Genomic DNA, 18,732 nt, shown 5'->3' with positions numbered 1-18,732 from the left:
GAAGACATTCTAAATTCTTTCAAGAGATTAGGGTATTTTACCGTTGTTTAGTTATATAGAGCTCATCAAGAAGATGACGTTCTTCATAGCTCATCCATTGTTCATCAGGCAACTCTTCTTCCTTCTGCAGCAACTGTTCATAGAGTCGAACTGGATTCCAGCCAGTCATTATGTCATAAGTGATTACACACCCCAAGGAATGTGACACTATTGAGACTTTACCCCCTTTTTCTTCAAAGTCTGGATTCCGAGAACAGAAAAGGGAATATAATCGATTCAGCTCTTGCTGAAGGCCTTTAACTAGCTGTTTGAAATAAGAAAACATCAAATTAGAGTAATCACTGACTACTATAAACTTTATTTCTAAACTCAAATACATTAAGGAAGAAAAACACACATTACTGGCCAAATATATCTAGGTTATTAAAATTAACTCAGAACCCTACAGGAAATGAAGTAAAGGTATATGTAATATTATAATCCATATCAACACTAAAGAATAAAGGCAGATGTTACCCACACAGATCCTTTCATAGTCCTTAAACCAATTATTTAAGCCAGCAGTTCCAGAGATTTAAAAAAAAGTTCCATGCAGATTCTAGTAGATTTCCAGAGTCCTGGATATTTCTTCTTCGTTGCAACGGACTCATATGCAATTCTAAAGTCTTGCACCTTGTAGTTTTTAAGCCACAGTAAGTTTTAGGGAAAGAATATCTGAGTTTATGGTAACAGGGTGACTAACATATTGTATATGCAACATATATATACTATTACTTTATGCATTCTTTTAAAGATTTTTTTTGATTTAGACCATTTTTAAAGTCTTTATTGAATTTGTTACAATATTGCTTTTTTTTTTTTTTTAATGTTTTGGTTTTCTGGCCATGAGGCATGTGGGATCTTAGCTCCCCGACCAGGGATGGAAACCGCACCCCACGCATTGGAAGGCGAAGTCTTAACCACTGCACTGCCAGGAAGTCCCACTTTATGCATTTAGATAAGAGTAATGTAATGAAAGTCCATTGTGTGACAAAAGAAAAAGCTTATGTTGATCTACTTGATATTCCAAAATTCCCAGTAAGTTGGTAATATAGATAAGAGCAAAAAGTTGTTTTTAAAAAGCAGGACTTTTTTTTCTTTATAACTTTATTTATTTATTTAATTTTTTTGGCTATGTTGGGTCTTTGTTTCTGTGCGAAGGCTTTCTCTAGTTGCGGCAAGCGGGGGCCGCTCTTCATCGCGGTGCACAGGCCTCTCACTGTCGCGGCCTCTCTTGTTGCGGAGCACAGGCTCCAGACGCGCAGGCTCAGTAGCCGTGGCTCACGGGACCAGCTGCTCCGCGGCACGTGGGATCCTCCCAGACCAGGGCTCGAACCCGTGTCCCCTGCATTAGCAGGTAGACTCTCAACCACTGCGCCACCAGGGAAGCCCAGCAGGACTTTTTTAAGGTTTAGAGGTTAATAATGTGGGGAGTACCATAGCCATTTTTCTTTGTAAAACTGCTTTCTTGAAATTTAGCTTTAACAAATATTACTGACATATTCTATGAAGTGAGAAGAACAAGGTTCTTTTGTTACTCAAATTCATTCATACGGGGGCCCTGACCTGATTTTTAAGGCAGTCCTCTCCTCCTCCTCCTATCATTGCTTACTACTATTTAGTTATAAAATTCCTGCCTGATATTAAATTTCGCACTTCAGTCCTTCTTAATATGTCAGCTGTTATTCAGACAAACAAACATTAATTATATACTGCTTCCATTTTCAATCTTTAGGTTTCACTGAACAATCTTTAGCAGATACAAACTGGAAATTATTTGAGCATTCATGCTTGGCTGGGTTAGCAGTGACGTGGATGAAGGTGCAATGTTCTTTCTGATTGCTGACATCACAGAGCTCTACACTGCAATACTGAGGTCTGGTTAAAGCTATTGAAACCATGTATTGCGTCTGGAGGGCTTGTTAAATACAGATTGCTGGGCTCCATCCCAGAGTTTCAGACTCAGCAGTTCTGGGGACCACACTAGTGGCAAATGCATATAAAAATCTCCCAAGACATGGGTTGTAGGTAATTCTAGTCAACAGAATTTAAGAAATAGGCAGTGTGATGTCAAATTACATGCTCTTTTCAAAGGGAGCTATAATGTAATGCTTTGGACTTGGCTTTGATAAGAATATGAACCAACCCTTAAAATTTTGTTATTTTCCTAATTTATAATCTACATGAAGGGAGGTGTAGAAAAAACTAATGTTTCAATAAAATAAATTCCTTTAAAAGCAATATTTGTTAATAGTTTTTACTTTTGAAGGCCTTGATTTTAAGACTCCTACCATGTAAGTACAGAAACACTAGATCCCTTTGTGACCAACTATATTCATTTGGGATATCTGAACCAAGAATAATGATATACCCTGTGATCTGAATTTTATTAATTCTACAATATTACCTAATCAGTTCAGCTAACCTCTTACACACGCAGGCATTGGATGGCTCTTCAAAAGTTTAAAAGTTTCTAATTCTCATAACCACTGCCCCCAAATTAAAATTTATGAAGTCAACCGAAGAGGAAAAAAACCCAGCAGCTTCAAGAGAGAATCCAAACACCCAAAATAGGGCTGAAGAATATAATTAGTCATTTGTCCTTCTCCCTGTTACAGGAAATTTTAATGAGAAAAAGTAATTTAGAGAGTTTTAGTCATATACATCAATTAAACAATTTTCAAATAACAATGGCAAGATAGGGTCATGACAATTCTCTTTATAGTTCTTCATTTTTAAAAGCCATTGAAAAGAGAGTTCAGATGTACAAAAGATATACAGTTCTCTCTGGATTTTTCATGTTACTTTATTTAGGGTTGAAGAAAGAGCCAAAGGCTCTCTGATGAGGTCTTGATAGACTGGAGTTAGTTTCTTTTTTAAAAACTGGTCCTCAGAAAGTATGACCTGAGAAGTACTGATCGATACACAAAACTTTTTCCCTAAAAAGCACAGCTTTTTAGTGCACAATCACTAATTAGGGTCCTCCCATGTGCATCTCAGAAACTTGAGTGAAAAGGGGCCTCAGAGATGATCTAACTTAAACTGCTATGAAGATAAAAGTCCCTTCAGTAACACCCCTCTTAAGGGATAAGGAGCTCAGCATCTACCCCAGTGAGTATCTTCATCCAGAAGTGGTCACTTCTATTTAAAAAAAATTTTCCCCCCAGTTTTACTGAGATATAATTGAGATAGACTGTTTAAGTTTAAAGTGTACAATGTAATGATGTGATATAGGTATATATTGTGAAATGACTATCACAGTAAGTTTAGTTAAAATCCATCACCTTATATTATTTACAAATTTTTTCATTGTAACACTTCTGTATTTTTAAGGCAGTTTTGCTTATTACACAGTTCTTCATTAGTAACCAAACATGTCCCTTTCCGTATTTTAAATTCACGGATCCTTATTTTACTTTCTAGAATTAACAGAGTAAGTCTATTCCTTTTTTTTTAAATTGTAGCCCTTGAAATATATAAAGACAGATATATACTTAATTACAACTTGAAAATCTAAGCACAAGGAATTTATATATCATAATATCTTTGATCCTCATGACAATCTTTATCAACTAGGTATTTTATGTCCATTATATAAGTGAGGAAGCTGAGAAAGTGAGAAATTTGATCTAAGCTAGTTAAGTGGCAGGTTTTGAATCTGCATCTGTTTGACTCCAAAGGCTGAGAGGAAGAGAAAAAAGGCTCTTATTTATGCCTATCAAATAAACCTAACAAGGTTAATTCACCAGGCATGACAATCCTACAGAACCCCTGCTGGCTGTTACTTATCACTACTTCCCTTAGGAAACATATATTGATGAAAAATAATTTAGTCTAAATATTGCCTAACACCAACCTTGTGTTAAATGGACTTTGATTCGCAGAATCAGCTTTCCTTTTTAAAGAATAAGAACAATTTTTGCCCACTTCTCACTAAGTTTTTCTTTTATTTTCTTTTGTTCTTCACAATGCTTTAAGCAATGTTTCCCAAACTTCCCTGATGGTATCACCTGGGGAACTGTTAAAAACACAAATTCACAGGTTCTATCTCAGACCCACTGAATCAGGATCTCCAGAGGAGGGACCTGGGAAAGTATTTTTTAGTTTCTTTTTCTTAACTTTTTATTTGGGAGTAATTTCAAATTTATAAAATGTTGCAAAATAAAAATAGTACAAAGATCCTCACATAGGCTTTATCCAAAATTCACCTAATGTTAGCATTTCCTCCTATTTGCCTTATCATTTGTTCTGTTTCTATAGCACACACACAACTTTTTTGTGAACCATTTAAGGATATATTACATATGTCATGGTCCTTTATCCCCAAATACTCCAGTGTATATTTCCTAAGACTAGGAATATTCTCTTCCACAATCATAGTGCTGTTATCAACTTCATAATTCACTTTGATATATTTCATCTAATCTAGTCTACCATTCACATTTTAATTTTGTCAGTTGATCTAATATTATCCTTTGTAGCATTTCCCCCAATCCAGTACAGGATACAGTCTAGGATGAGATATTATAATTAGCTATCACGTCTCTTTAATCTTCTCTATCTGGAACATTTTCCACAGCCATTCTTTCTCTTTTATTATGCCAACATTTTAAAAGAATACAGTCTCATTCCTACTTTTTTATTACAACTTCCTCATTTTATGTTTGTCTGATGTTTCCTCATAATTGGAATACTGCATAAATAATGCTGTGTCCTTCTCTGGGTGTCCCTCAGGAACACCGCATAAAGTTGTTGCTTGATTTCTCCACTGTATACCTTTATTTTTTAAACTAAAAGCAGTCTGAGAGGATACACTTTAAGACCATGCAAGTATTCTGTTCCTCATCAAAAAATCTGCCCTCATTTTAGCATCCACTGATGATTCTTGCCCAGTCCTCTCCCCTACCTGATCCTACCATGATGGCTGCAAAATGAGACTTTCCAACTCCAGCATTCCTTCCACATTTATTAGTAGGCCCTTGGCATCCTACTGAAGCAAAGGACCTCCCTTCTTCCCAATTTGTTTATCTATTTATCATTGATAAGGACTTACAAATTTTTCAGTGATTTAGAATTCTTTAGTACATTATCCTTATTATAATACAAAAGTGCTATTAATAATTCCTTACAATAAGTAATCATTACTTAATTATTTGGTCAGTGGGATATGCTTCTTTAATTTGACTATTATGTCCTTGTATCTTGCTCCATCACTTTTGAGCATTTTTCTACCTTTCGTCAAAACAAATTCTTCCAGCTTTGACTTGGACCTATCCTGCCCCAGCCCTGGAATCAGCCATTTTTCCAAGGAACTCTACTTTTTCTTAGTGGAGAATAACAATACTAGAGGCAAAGATCTGGGTGCTAGGTATACTCGTTGGATTGGGGTCTCTGCTTCTTGGTCCTTTCAGCGGACAGAGGTAGGAAATATATGCATATATATACTTCTGTGCTTAAACATATATGCTTAAATATATAGATGTTATCTACATACACTGGCTTATTTTCAAAATCATAAATTCACATTAATACCCTCAATTCCAATGTCCCCCATGGGGTTTTTTTTTTTGCCTGCATTTTTAATGAGCACCACAAGTGATTGTTCTAATTAGGGATGTTCGGGATACACTGCTGAAGATTGCTGGTGAATCTCAGACACAAGTTCTCAGTGCTTTTCCATGAAATTCAACTGGATCAAAAAACCAACTAATTTAAAACACTGGGTGTTCTCCTTCCATTTCATTTATCTTAACGATCAGTTCCTTTTTCCTACTGAATATGTTTTATTCAATTCCATTCTGAGGAAGATTATCTTTGACTATAAGAGCAAAATAAAAAGTGATCACTTTCTCAGTCATCATTCACCAACGGCCAGAGGTTTGAGTCTGGCACTTTTCTCTTTTCAGTTTTTCTGGATATTAACGCCAACTTAAAGTTTTTAAAAAACACTTATTACTTTTGGGGGACATGACTCAGCACCTTTTAGCCTTGAAGACTCAGGATACCGTTTTAGGAGTACTACCAACCACGTGTGCGTGCGTGTGTGTGTGTGTGTACGTGTGTATAGTAATATGCTCTCAGCCCTTGTCTTTCCTTTTTTTCCCCCCCTCACTGGTTTACTTGCAATACTATATAGTTCAGTGTTCTAACCTTTAGGGCATATCTAACGATGCCCATTGTACACTATAAAGGACTATGAACTAATAAAGTGTTCTACTTCACCGACTAGGCCTTCCTTTTTGGTTAGAATTAAGCTCAGAAAAGCAGTTCTCCTTGTAGCTTCTTTTACTGTTTGTTCTCAATCAGATCAAGGCAGATCTTGCCCAATACTGGTATATGGCAATGAGGGGATATAGAAAGAGGAATGAAGAAAAATCCTAAGGGGATGGTAGTTGGAAGAGAAGGAATTTTCTGTGGCAACTAACCAAACATATTTCTGTCGATATGTAAAAGATATCCTGGATTAAGTTAGGGAATGACTCTGAATGAACAAAATCAGCAACGGATTGGCTTGGAGTAGCACAGAGCAGCAGAGCTGCTCTATTGGTAATTACTCCTTGTACTAGTTTCTTTACCCTTCAAATGAAGATACTAATCATATCTACTTCATAGGGTAAGGATTAAACAAGTTAATACATGTTAGGTAATTAACGCGGTTATTCCCATGAAACAAAATTCTTTTTCTCTTACCAATAAAGTGACAAATTGCATTGGTAGAGATTCCCTCATCCCTCTGAATAAACTATCTCCCTTCACCTACCCTTCCGATCTGCCCCCCTTTAGGGTTATCTTTGTGATGCATGAGCAAAATTACCATTTGAGAACTACACAAATCCACTATAGAAATGACACAATAAAAGCAAGTCTTTTATATACAAAAACACTTGAAGGACATTTCTAAGTGTTTAAAACTCTTTTGTGGGACTTCCCTGGTGGTCCAGTGGTCAAGACTCTGCCTTCCAATGCAGGGGACATGGGTTCGATCCCTGGTCGGGGCAACTAAGCCTGCATGCTCTAGAGCCTGCATGCCACAACTAGAGAGCCCGCACGCCACAACGAAGAGCCCGTGTGACACAATGAAAGATCCTGCATACCACAACTAAGACCTGACGCAGCCAAATAAATAATTTTTAAAAAGCTCTTTTGTGAGGATAATACTCATAGATATTACTAATCAGACTTATGAAAACTTATTTTTCAAAGAGCTATTTTCTAACCAACCTCTCACTTCCAAGGTTATCCATTTTATTAAGCATCCTAATGTGCAGTTTAAGACTGCAAATGCACTATGAAATACAGGCTATTTATAGATTAATGGATTCCTATAATTTCTCACTTGCTTGTAAAAAAAGAACATAAAATGTTAAAATTCAGGACACATGTTACCACTGAAAAAAATACCCAATAGCAATAAGATAATCATGATACTTACTTCATCTCTATAAAGTGGGCTAGTATAATACATTATGTCCATTGCACTGCTATTTAACATATCCCTTAAACCTCGCACTTTGTCTGGAGTAATGGAATCAACAGTGTCTACGAGGTAAAAAAAAAATTAAACTTAAGAGAAGATTCATTTTAGGGAAAGAATAAACTGTGAAAAAAGTTACATTCCTTGAAATAACTGCTTTAAATTAACATTTATATATTCAAGACTAGCTTTGAATCTAATGAACCTTACCTTCTTGAAATTTTACTATTTGTAAATTTAAAAATAATGATGGAGGGTATTTACCTACCACAAACATCACTGCGCTCATTAGTGCTGAAAGGTTAAAAAACATTTCCTCTAAATCAGGAATAAGCTAAGGATATCTACTCTTTTTTTATAATTAAAAAAATTTTTATTGAGGTTCAGTTGATATACAATATTATATAAGTTCCAGGTGTACAAACAGTAATTCACAATTTTTAAAGGTTATATTCCATTTACAGTTATTATAAAATACTGGCTATAGCCCTAGTGTTGAACAATATATCCTTGTAGCTTATTTATTTTATATGTAGTAGTTTGTACTTCTCAATCCCCCCCTTCCCCTATCTTCTCCCCCCCCACCCCCGCTAATCACTAGTTTGTTCTCTGTGAGTCTGTTTCTTTTCTGTTATATTCACTAGTTTGCTTTGTTTTTTAGATTCCACATATAAGTGATATCATACAGTATTTGTCTTTGTATGACTTATTTCACTTAGCATAATACCCTCCAAGTCCATCCATGTCGTTACAAATGGCAAAATTTCATTCTTTTTCTTATGGCTGAGTAGTATTCCATTGTGTATGTATATATACATGACATCTTCTTTATCCATTCATCTGTTGATGGGCACTTAGGTTACTTCCACACCTTCACTATTAAAAATACATAATGCTGCTATCAACATTGGCGTGCGTGTAACTTTTTGAATTAGTGTTTTCGTTTTTTTCGGATATATACTCAGGAGTGGAATTGCTGGGTCATATGGTAGCTCTATTTTTAGTTTTTTGAGGAACCTCTGTACTGTTTTCTACAGTGGCTGCACCAATTTACATTCCCACCATCAGTGTATGAAGGTTCTCTTTTCTCCACATCTTCTCCAACATTTGTTATTTGTGTCCTTTTTGATGATAGCCATTCTGACAGGTGCGAGGTAATAGCTCACTGTGGTTTTAATTTGCATTTCTCTAGTGATTAATAATGTTGAGCAACTTATTTGCCTGTTGGCCATTTGTGCATCTTCTTTGGAAAAATGTCTATTCAGGTCTTCTGCCCATTTTAATTGGGTTGTTTATTTTTCTTGATGTTGAGCTATATGAGCTATTGGATATTAACCCCTTATTGGTCATATCATTTGCAAATATTTTCTCCCATTCCACAGGCTGTCTTTTCATTTTGCTGACGGTTTCCTTTGTTGTGCAAAAGCTTTTAAGTTTACTCAGGTCCTATGTGTTTATTTTTGCTTTTATTTCCTTTGCTTTAGGAGTCAGATCCAAAAAGATATTGCTATGATTTATGTCAAAGAGTGTTCCACCTATGTTTTCTTCTAGTTTTGTGGTTTTACATTTAGGTCTTTAATCCATTTTGAGTTTATTTTTGTATATGGTGTTAGAGAATATTCTAATTTCATTCTTTTACATGTAACTCTCTGGTTTTCCTGGCACCACTCATTGAAGAGACTGTCTTTTCCCCATTGTATATTCTTGCCTCCTTTGTTGTAGATTAATTGACCATAGTGCATGGGTTTATTTCTGTTCCATTGATCTATGTGTTGGTTTTTGTGCCAGTACCCTACTGTTTTCATGACTGTAGCTTCATAGTATAGTCTGAAGTCAAGGAGTGTGATTCCTCTAGCTCTGTTCTTCTTTCTCAAGATTGTTTTGGCTATTCAGGGTCTTCTGTGTTCCCATACACATTTTAAAATTATTTGTTCTAGTTCTGTGAAAAATGCCCTTGGTATTTTGATAGGGATTGCACCGAATCTGTAGATTGCCTTGGGTAGTATGGTCATTTTAACAATATTAATTCTTCCAATCCATGAACATAGTATATCTTTACATCTGTTGGTGTCATCTTCAATTTCTTTCATTGGTGTCTTATAGTTTTCTGAGAACAGGTCTTTTACCTCCTTAGGTAGGTTTATTCCTAGGTATTTTACTCTTTTTGATGTAATGGTAAATGGGATTGTTTCCTTAATTTCTCTTTTTTGACAGTTTGTTGTTAGTGTATAGAAGTACAACAGATTTCTGAATATTATTTTGTACCTTGTAACTTTACTGAATTCACTGATGAGCTCTAGCAGTTTTATGGTGGTGTCCTTAGGATTGTCTAGGTATAGTATCACAACATCTGCAAACAGTGACAGTTTTACTTCTTCCTTTCCAATGTGGATTCCTTTTATTTCTCTTTCTTATCTGATTGCTGTGGCTAGGACTTCCAATACTCTGCTGAATAAAAGTGGTGAAAGTGAGCATTCTTGTCTTGTTCCTGATCTTAGAGGAAATGCTTTAAGTTTTTCACCACTGAGCACGATGTTAGCTGTGGGCTTGTCATACATGGCTATATATGTTGAGGTATGTTCCCTCTATGTCTATTTCCTGGTGAGTTTTTATCATAGGATGTTTACTATTTTAACAAATGTTCTACTTAAAGTCCTAGCCAGTGCAATACGATAAGAAAAAGAAATAATATTTTTAAGAAACGGAAAAGATCTGTTTTCATTTGCAGGTCATGTGATTGTCTACACAGAATATACAAAAGAATCTACAGAAAAATTAATAGAATTGACTCTCAGTTTTAATGCATGTATAGTTTTGCATAACTAACACCATAATCAGGGCACAAAACTGTTCCATCACCCTAAAAAACCTCCCACATGCTGCCCTTTATAACTCAACTCCCCACCTCCAAACCCTGGCAGCCACTGATCTGTTCTCTATCCCTATAGTTTTGTCTTTTGCAGTACGTCATATAAATGGAAGCATAAATTATATAACCTTTGGGTTTCACTTCTGTGATGTTGTGATATAAGAAATACATATTTCGTCTTTGTCCCTGGTTCTGACACAGGGTTCCAAAAACCTTTTAAGTTCCTGAGTGATAGGGTGAAAGGAATGTCTTTTATAATTCATAATGAGCCTCTGCCAATCGTAACTGAGTATATGCTAATGAGCTGACTCTTAGAGAATGGGGGCTGGTTGCCAGAGGAACCAATTTTGAACTTTCTGTCCCATTCCCCAACCTCTGGGAAGGGGAGAGGGGCTGGAGGTTAAGTTCAATTGCCAATAGCCAATGATTTAATCAATTATGCCTACATGATGGAACCTCCATAAACACCCTAAACAACAGGGTTTGAAGAGCTTCTAGGTTGTTGAACAAATGGAAGTACTAGAAGCATTGTGCACTTGAAGGGGACATGAAATCTCGGCACCCCTTCCCCATACATTGCCCTATGTAGCTCTTCATCTGGTTGTTCATCTGTATCCTCTGTAATAGTCTTTAAACGAATAAATCTAATTTAAACCAGTAAATGTAAGTACAGTTGATCCTTGAACATGGGTTTGAATTCTGTGGATCCTCTTATATGCAGATTTTTTTCAATAAATACATACTACAGTACTAGGCCATCTGTGGTTGGCTGCATCTGCAGATGGGGAACTGTGAATACAGGGTTGGACTATAAGTTTATACTTGGATTTTTGACTGGGGGTGAGGGGGATGTCAGTGCCCCTAATGTCCACATTGTTCAAAGGTCAACTGTAAATGTTTCCCTGAATTTTGTGAGTTGTTCTAGTAAATTACTGAAGCTCAGGAGGGGATCGTGGGACCCCCTACACCCCCCAATTTATAGTCAGTCACAACTACAGGGGACAATCTGGAATTTGTGATTGGCATCTGAAGTGGGCAGAAGTCTTGTGAGACTGAGACCTTAATCTGTCTATACCATCTCTGAGCAGTTAGTGTCAGAAATGAATTAAATTGTAGGACACCCCACTGATGTCCACCAAGAACTAAAGAATTGGCTGGTGTGGGAAAATCCCCAACATATTTGGTGTCAGAAGTGTTGAGAAGAGAGAGAAACAGTGGCGTTCTTCCTTTAGCTTCTCTCACTCAGCATAATGCCTTCAAGATTCCATTGCGGTAGTTTAAACCTAACAGAAAATTACAGACGTGGGGGTTTTATTAAATGTTAATTCATCCATGTTATCTATTGATACATTCCTGAGCAGCCTAAAATATTTATCTGGATGAATGGAAAAAGCTCAAAATATGTTACTACACCAGAACTTTACATATGAGCTGTTGCTGCTGAGAAGTCTTCTTTGGTCACAATCTTTTTTTTTGTTGTTGTTAAACGCATTACAACTTCGATGTCACTTTGGTTTATAAGCTATAACTGACATTCCTAACTGACTATGAGGCAGAATCACAGACTAGGAAGAAACTTTGGAAATCATCCAGGGAGGCAGTTCAGATGAACAAGGGCTCTGGTATTGTGCAGACCTAGATTTTTGCCTGCCATTCTTCATTAAATTCACATTTTACTGAGTTTCAGTTTCCCTATTTGTAAAAGAGAAAACAAAAGTAGGTATTTCATAGATTTGTGAGAAAATTAAATGAGATACTCCAAGTAAAATGAACCACAGAGTGCCAGGCACATAGTAAAAGCTCAACAAACAGCAGCTGCTACAATGTCCAGTACAACTCTCTCACCTTTCAGATTATGTAAATAATCAACCTAAACATTCTATTTTAACGGTCTTAATATTCAAAGGACAAAACTTTGTGTAAAGAAAGATGCATATATTATATAATTTCTCTATGTTAGATTATAATTCACCAGCCCAAGGAATGCAGGAACAACAATAAAACAAAAGGCCTGAGATTTTTGTCTTCCAAATATAAGGGAAGAAAATTATTAGGAAGAAAATGTAAGCTTATATAAAACTGTGGACAACAAATATTTTAAAAGCATTGACAAGTCACTTCTCTGTCACAAACTTTAGAAAACATTTTGTTCCCTTCACTTGTCCCTCTCCTTTCCCCCATCCACAGAGGGCATGCATGAAAACTGTGTTATCTGTGAAATCTATATGGTGGTCCAAAATGACATAAGTTGATGTAATTTTTTTTTTTAATCAATGGATTTTATTTTCTTAAATAATCTAGAACAAAGAGTGAGTATAACTCAAGACAAATAAATTAAAGACACTTCATTCCCAATGAGCAACACTTTGTTGCCACTGACTAAATCATTTAATTTTTAAACAAAATGTACCTCCATCCAGAGTAAGTTTTGACCGCCACTCAACAGGCAGAAATTCAACATGTGTTGCATGGTTGGAAAAATGCCTTTCTTCTATTTTTCTTGCAGCCTCTCTCATCCTAAAAAAACCAAACCAAAACAAAACTTTATCAGAGTAACTTCCCATATGTATTTACATGGTATAAAATGTCTTTAATCATAACACTTTCACTTGCTTATAACTTTGTCCAATTATGTTTCAATTACTGCTACACTGTGCAACAGTTTGTAATACTAGGACACCTTCATTTCAAAACTATTTTCCTAAATTTGCCATCTACGATTTCAAATATTACAAGCTTCGATATTATATTCTAAATAATCATATGTATACATCTTTAGAAGAGAGAATAGCATAATAAAATACCCCAGCTCCAAATATTAGCACATCGTGACCTGTCATTTCATCTATTTCTCCACTTGCTCTCCCCACAATATAGATTTTTAAATTTTATTTTGAAAATTAAGGTACAGCAAAATTGACTTTTTTCCTTTTTAGTGTCAACTGTATAGATTCGTGGTTAGCACCACTACAATCAAGATACAGAATAGTTCTATTATCAAAAAAAACTCCCTCATGCTATCCCTTTATGTTAGCACTCTTCCCCCATAATATTTAAAGCAAATCCCAGATATCACAACAGTGCATCTGTAAATAGTTCAGTATATATTTCTAAAATGTAAGGAAAACATAACCTATTCAGAACTATTATCATACCAATCTTTCATTTCAACAATTATGTTTAGTGGTCCCACTTTCCCAGTTAGACTATAAATATTATTTTATAATAACATAAAAAATATTTTTTTATACTTTTGAATTGAGCTCCGAATACAGCCTATGCATTGCAATTGGAAGATATGTTTCTCAAGTGTCTTTTAATCTATAGATTGCTCTCTCTCTTCTTTGGCTTTGTAATTCTGTTTATGTTCTGTAGAGTTTCTGAGAGTCTGATTTTTAATGACTGCATCATCAAGTGTTATTTAACATGTTCATTGCTCCCTATTTGGTAGTGAGATATAGGGGCCTGATAAGGTTCAAGTTCTATTGTTTTGGCAAGACTACTACTCCATAGGTATATATACCTGGTTTTCTCTCTTTTTGGTGATACTAGCAGTTGTTACGATCATTGCTTATATCCGTTAATTTACTATGATTGCAAAAAAGTGTTTTTTAAATCCCATCACTCCTTATACTTCTGGAAAGAGAAATTTCCTCACATCAAGTATTGGCTGCCTTGTGATACAATCAAATAGTTTCTGTGTGAACTGAGAAAAGGCAGGCTATATGGTTAATTCTTCTCTTTTATTAACAATTAAATACTGAGTTGCTAGAGGTTTTATATTTTTTGACATCATTCATTACTAACTCATAGATTTAAACATATTTGAAGTATTCCAACCCACTGTAGTTATTATCCTTACGGATGCTCAAATTGTTTCCTTTTTTGGTCAGTGAGTCTCTTTAAGTTGACTTGTGTCTTTTTGACACGACCTCACTAGTTTGTTTGTTTTTTTCCAACAATTCAGTGGCTTTTAGTATATCACTGAGTTGTACAACCATCACCATTATCTAAGTTCAGAACACTTTCATCACTCCCAGAAGAAACACCATACCCAGAGTAGTCACTTCTGATAATTCCTACCTCCAGGCCCTGGCACCATAAATCTACTTTGTCTCTATGAATTTGCCTATACTGGATTTTTTCAGATAAATGGAACTATAATACATGGCCTTTTGGTGTCTGGCTTCTTTCACTTAGCACAATGTTTCAAAGTTTGTCCATGTTGTATCATGAGTCACTACCTTCTTTGCTTTTTATGGTTGAATAATATTCTACTGTATGAATACACTGTTTCTTCTTATCCATTCACCAGCTGATGGACATTTAGACTGTTTCCTTTTTTTTTTTGGCTATTATAAATAATGCTGCTATAAATATTAACAAGTTTTTGCATAGATGTATGTTTTCAATTCTCTTGGGTAAATAACTAGAAGTAGAATTGTTGGCTCATATGCTAACTTCACATTTAACTTTTCTGACGAAGTGCCAAACTGTTTTCCAAAGCAGCTATGCTATTTTACAATCCCATCAGCAACATATGAGGGTCCTAATTTTTCCACATCCTTGATAATACTTGTTATTTCCCATCTTTTTGATGAGTCATCCTAGTCAGTATGAAGTGGTGTATGTCTCTGCGGTTTTGAATTGCATTTCCTTAATGACTAATAATACTGAGCATCTTTTTATGGGCTTATGGGCCATCTGTATATTTTATTTGGACAATTGTTTATTCAAATCCTTCACTCATTTAAAACATTGGGTTATTTATTATTGAATTTGTAGGTGTTCTTTATATATGCTAGATGCTAGACCCATATCAGATATACGATTTACAAATGTTTTGTACCATTTTGTGGGTTGTCTTTACTTACTTGATAGTGTTCTTTGAAGAACTAAAGTTTTAAATTTTGACAAAGCCCAATTTATCTTTTTTTTTCCTTAGTGGCTTTTACTTTTAGTGTTACATATCAGAAACCATTGCCTAACCCAAGGCAATGGTTGTAAATCACAAAGATTTACTCCTATATTTTCTAAGAGTTTTATAGTATTAGCTTTTATATTTAGGTCTTTGATTCACTCTGAATTAATTTTTCTGTGTGGTGTAAGGTAGGGGTTTAACTTCATTCTTTTGTATGGGGATATCCCGGTGTCCTAGCACCATTTGTTAAAAGGCTATTCTTTCCTGATTGCGTTATTTTGGCACTCGTGTTGAAAATCAACTGAACTCTCAATTCTATTCCATTGATCTAGGTCTATCTACATGCCAGCCAGTACCACAATGTCTTGATTAGTATAGCTTTGTAGCAAATTATGAAATTGGGAAGGGTAAGTCCTTCATCTTTATTCTTTTTCAAGACTGTTTTGGCTATTCTGGGTCCCCTGCATTTACATGTGAATTTTAGGATCAGCCTGTCAATTTCTGCAAAAATGATAGGTGAAATTTTAATAGGGATTGTGGTGAAATTTGTAGATCCATTTAGGAAGTACTGGCATCTTAACAACATTAAATCTTCTAATCCTCAAATGTGGGTTGTCTTTTCCATTTATTTAAGTCTTCTTTAATTTCTTTCAATGGTGTATTATAGTTTTCAGTGTACAAATCTTACACTTCTTTTGTTAAACTTATTCCTAAGTATTTTATTCTTTTTGATGCTATAGTAAGTGGAAATGCTTTAACTTAGTTTTCATTGCTAGTGTAGAAATACAATTGATTTTTTTTTTTTTAATTTTTTGGCCACACTGCACAGCTTGTGGGATCTTTTTTTTTTAAATTTTATTTATTTTTGGCTGCATTGGGTCTTTGTTGCTGTACATGGGCTTTCTCTAGTTGCAGCAAGCGGGGGTTACTCTTCGTTGTGGTGCATGGGCTTCTCATTGCGGTAGCTTCTCTTGTTGCGGAGCACAGGCTCTAGGTGCACAGGCTTCAGTAGTTGTGGTTCATGGGTTCTAGAGCACAGGCTCAGTAGTTGTGGCACATGGGCTTAGTTCCTCTGTGGCATGTGGGATCTTCCCGGACCAGGGCTCGAACCTGTGTCCCCTGCATTGGCAGGTAGATTCTTAACCACTGTGCCAGCAGAGAAGCCCTCCCTCTATTTTTAGAAGTTCTTTATATTTAGGGATATTAACTGTTCATCTGTGATACAATATGCAAATGGATTTTCTCAGTTTGTCCTTTTTTTTTTTTTCTCTCCATATGGCTTTTTTGGGATGATATATTTATCAATATTTTCTCTTAAGGTCTCTGGATCAAGTTATAGTTAGGACAGTTTTCTCTATTACAAAGGTACATAAGAATTCAAACTCCCCTCAATCCTACCTTTTAAATCCATAGTATTTGTATGGTTTCATTTCTTAGGTTCAAATGTGATCCCACTGAAATTTATCTTAGTGTGAAAAATGGGCCCAATTTAATTTTTTTCCATATGGCTGCCTAGCTATCCCAACACACTATTTGTTAAAAGTCTATCTTTCTCCATTTCTAGTATATTTTTATTTTAAAAATTATTTATTTGTTTATTTATTTATTTATTTATGGCTGTGTTGGGTCTTCATTGCTGCACACAGGCTTTCCCTAGTTGCAGCGAGCGGGGGTTACTCTTTGTTGTGGTGTGTGGAGCGCACAGGCTTAGTTGCTCTATGGCATGTGGGATCTTCCCAGACCAGGGATTGAACCCGTGTTCCCTGCATTGGCAGGTGGATTCCTAACCACTGCGCCTCCAGGGAAGTCCTTCTAGTATGTTTTTAAAACATTATTTACAATATGATTATATTTTATTGATTATCTACCACCAAAGTTGCCATTTAAAAAGTCTATATAGATTCTAGGTTGTGAAAAAGAAAATCTGCTTCCATTAACATCAGAGAAAATAAAGATGACAGCCAAAACTTCAGACTCCTTTATTACCACATTCTAAAAAGTATTTTTTTTTTTACAGCAGATACTCAAGTAATGGTTACAGATACATTTTTAAAGTTTTTTTTGCCATCTTTCAAGTGTTCAGCTTTAACAAATTTGAACATATACAAGAAAGAATATATTTTAAGATTTTCAATATTATTCTATGCACTTATTCATTTCTGATGGCTGTATAGTTCATATATATTTCATTATGATATAATAATCAGGAAGTGGTATGTGTGTTGCTGTCTGAATTTACAAAAAAATAAAGAAGTTCATCTAGGCTAGTGGGTCTCAAACATGCATATACTTTTTTTTTCCCCCCTCCAGGGGACAATGACAATGTCTGGAGACTTTTTCTTTTTTGGAGACATTTCTGGTTGTCACAGCTAGGGGTTCTATTTGCATCTAGTGGGTAGAGGTCAGGGATGCTGCTAAATATCTTACAATGTATAGGTTAGCCACCATAGCAAAGAATTACCTGGTCGAAAATGTTAATAGTGATGAGGTTGAAGAACCCTGATTTTGACTTATAAACTCAAACACTACATTTGTTTAAAATACTGTCCTCTTCTACAGTAAACTGAGACATTCCTCTACTCCATAGGATCACTATCGTAGTTCTAAAATGGCCACATATGTAGATACTTTAGGCAAGCAGGTATGTCTACTAAATCACTTGGTTGTAATTAACTGGAGTCACACACACACACACACACACACACACACACACAAAAGAGGGGCAGGGGAAGGAAAGGAAAGAAAGATGAAAGAAGATAATCAGGGACTGAGGAAAAAAGGGAGGGACAGAGAATGAGATAGACAGATAGGTAGTGAGAGAGAGAGAGAGAGAGAGAGAGCGCACATGCTATGTCCCTACTCTTGCCTTACTAAAAATAATAAAATCTGTTTCCTAAATATATAGGTCTTGACTACATGAGAAACACTGAGACCAAGGAGGGATGGAGGAAACGAGAAAAAGGAATGATTTAAAAATATTATCCTACAGCTTAGACTTAACCCATTACTGTGCAGCTGTAATGCCACGCACTAAACTCATGATTTCAGTTCTAAGCTTATTAAACTTCCATGTTCTCCCGCTAGGCAGTGAATGTTTAGGTCATATTTTGAAAAAGGAAGGAAGAGATTAATAGCACCTGAGAATTACCATTTAATTAAGGATCATTAAATAGCTCTGAAAAAAAAAGTCTTTATAATTCTTCTCAATTAGGAAAACAATCAATTGATAAACTAACTGGTTTTAAGAATATATATAGGGCTTCCCTGGTGGCGCAGTGGTTGAGAAGAATCTGCCTGCCAATGCAGGGCACACGGGTTCGAGCCCTGGTCTGGGAAGATCCCACATGCCGCGGAGCAACTACGCCCGTGAGCCACGATTGCTGAGCCTGCGCGTCTGGAGCCTGTGCTCCACAACAAGAGAGGCCGCGA

The 18,732-nt window shown here is 35.7% G+C and overlaps 1 protein-coding gene across 15 annotated transcripts in view; it reads right to left on the bottom strand.

Moving 5' to 3' along the window:
* The window catches only part of DDHD1 (DDHD domain containing 1), a 118,243-nt gene that overhangs the window by 32,924 nt on the left and 66,587 nt on the right, over positions 1-18,732 (bottom strand). For all 15 annotated transcript variants that reach the window (XR_014260764.1, XR_014260765.1, XM_082450355.1 and 12 more), the window contains 3 exons: positions 12,793-12,899; positions 7,472-7,578; positions 42-304 (listed from right to left, as the gene is read on the bottom strand). Coding sequence is in view for 13 of the 15 variants with exons in the window: in XM_082450355.1 (XP_082306481.1) it covers positions 42-304; positions 7,472-7,578; positions 12,793-12,899 (477 nt within the window). In the remaining 2 variants the exon portion in view is untranslated. The remainder of the gene's footprint in view (positions 1-41; positions 305-7,471; positions 7,579-12,792; positions 12,900-18,732) is intronic.

This window comes from Balaenoptera physalus (assembly GCF_965194825.1).
Source record: "Balaenoptera physalus genome assembly, chromosome: 2".
Lineage (NCBI taxonomy): Eukaryota > Metazoa > Chordata > Mammalia > Artiodactyla > Balaenopteridae > Balaenoptera > Balaenoptera physalus.
The sequence above is the reverse complement of the archived record's forward strand: the minus strand, read 5'-3'. Positions and strand labels throughout refer to the sequence as shown.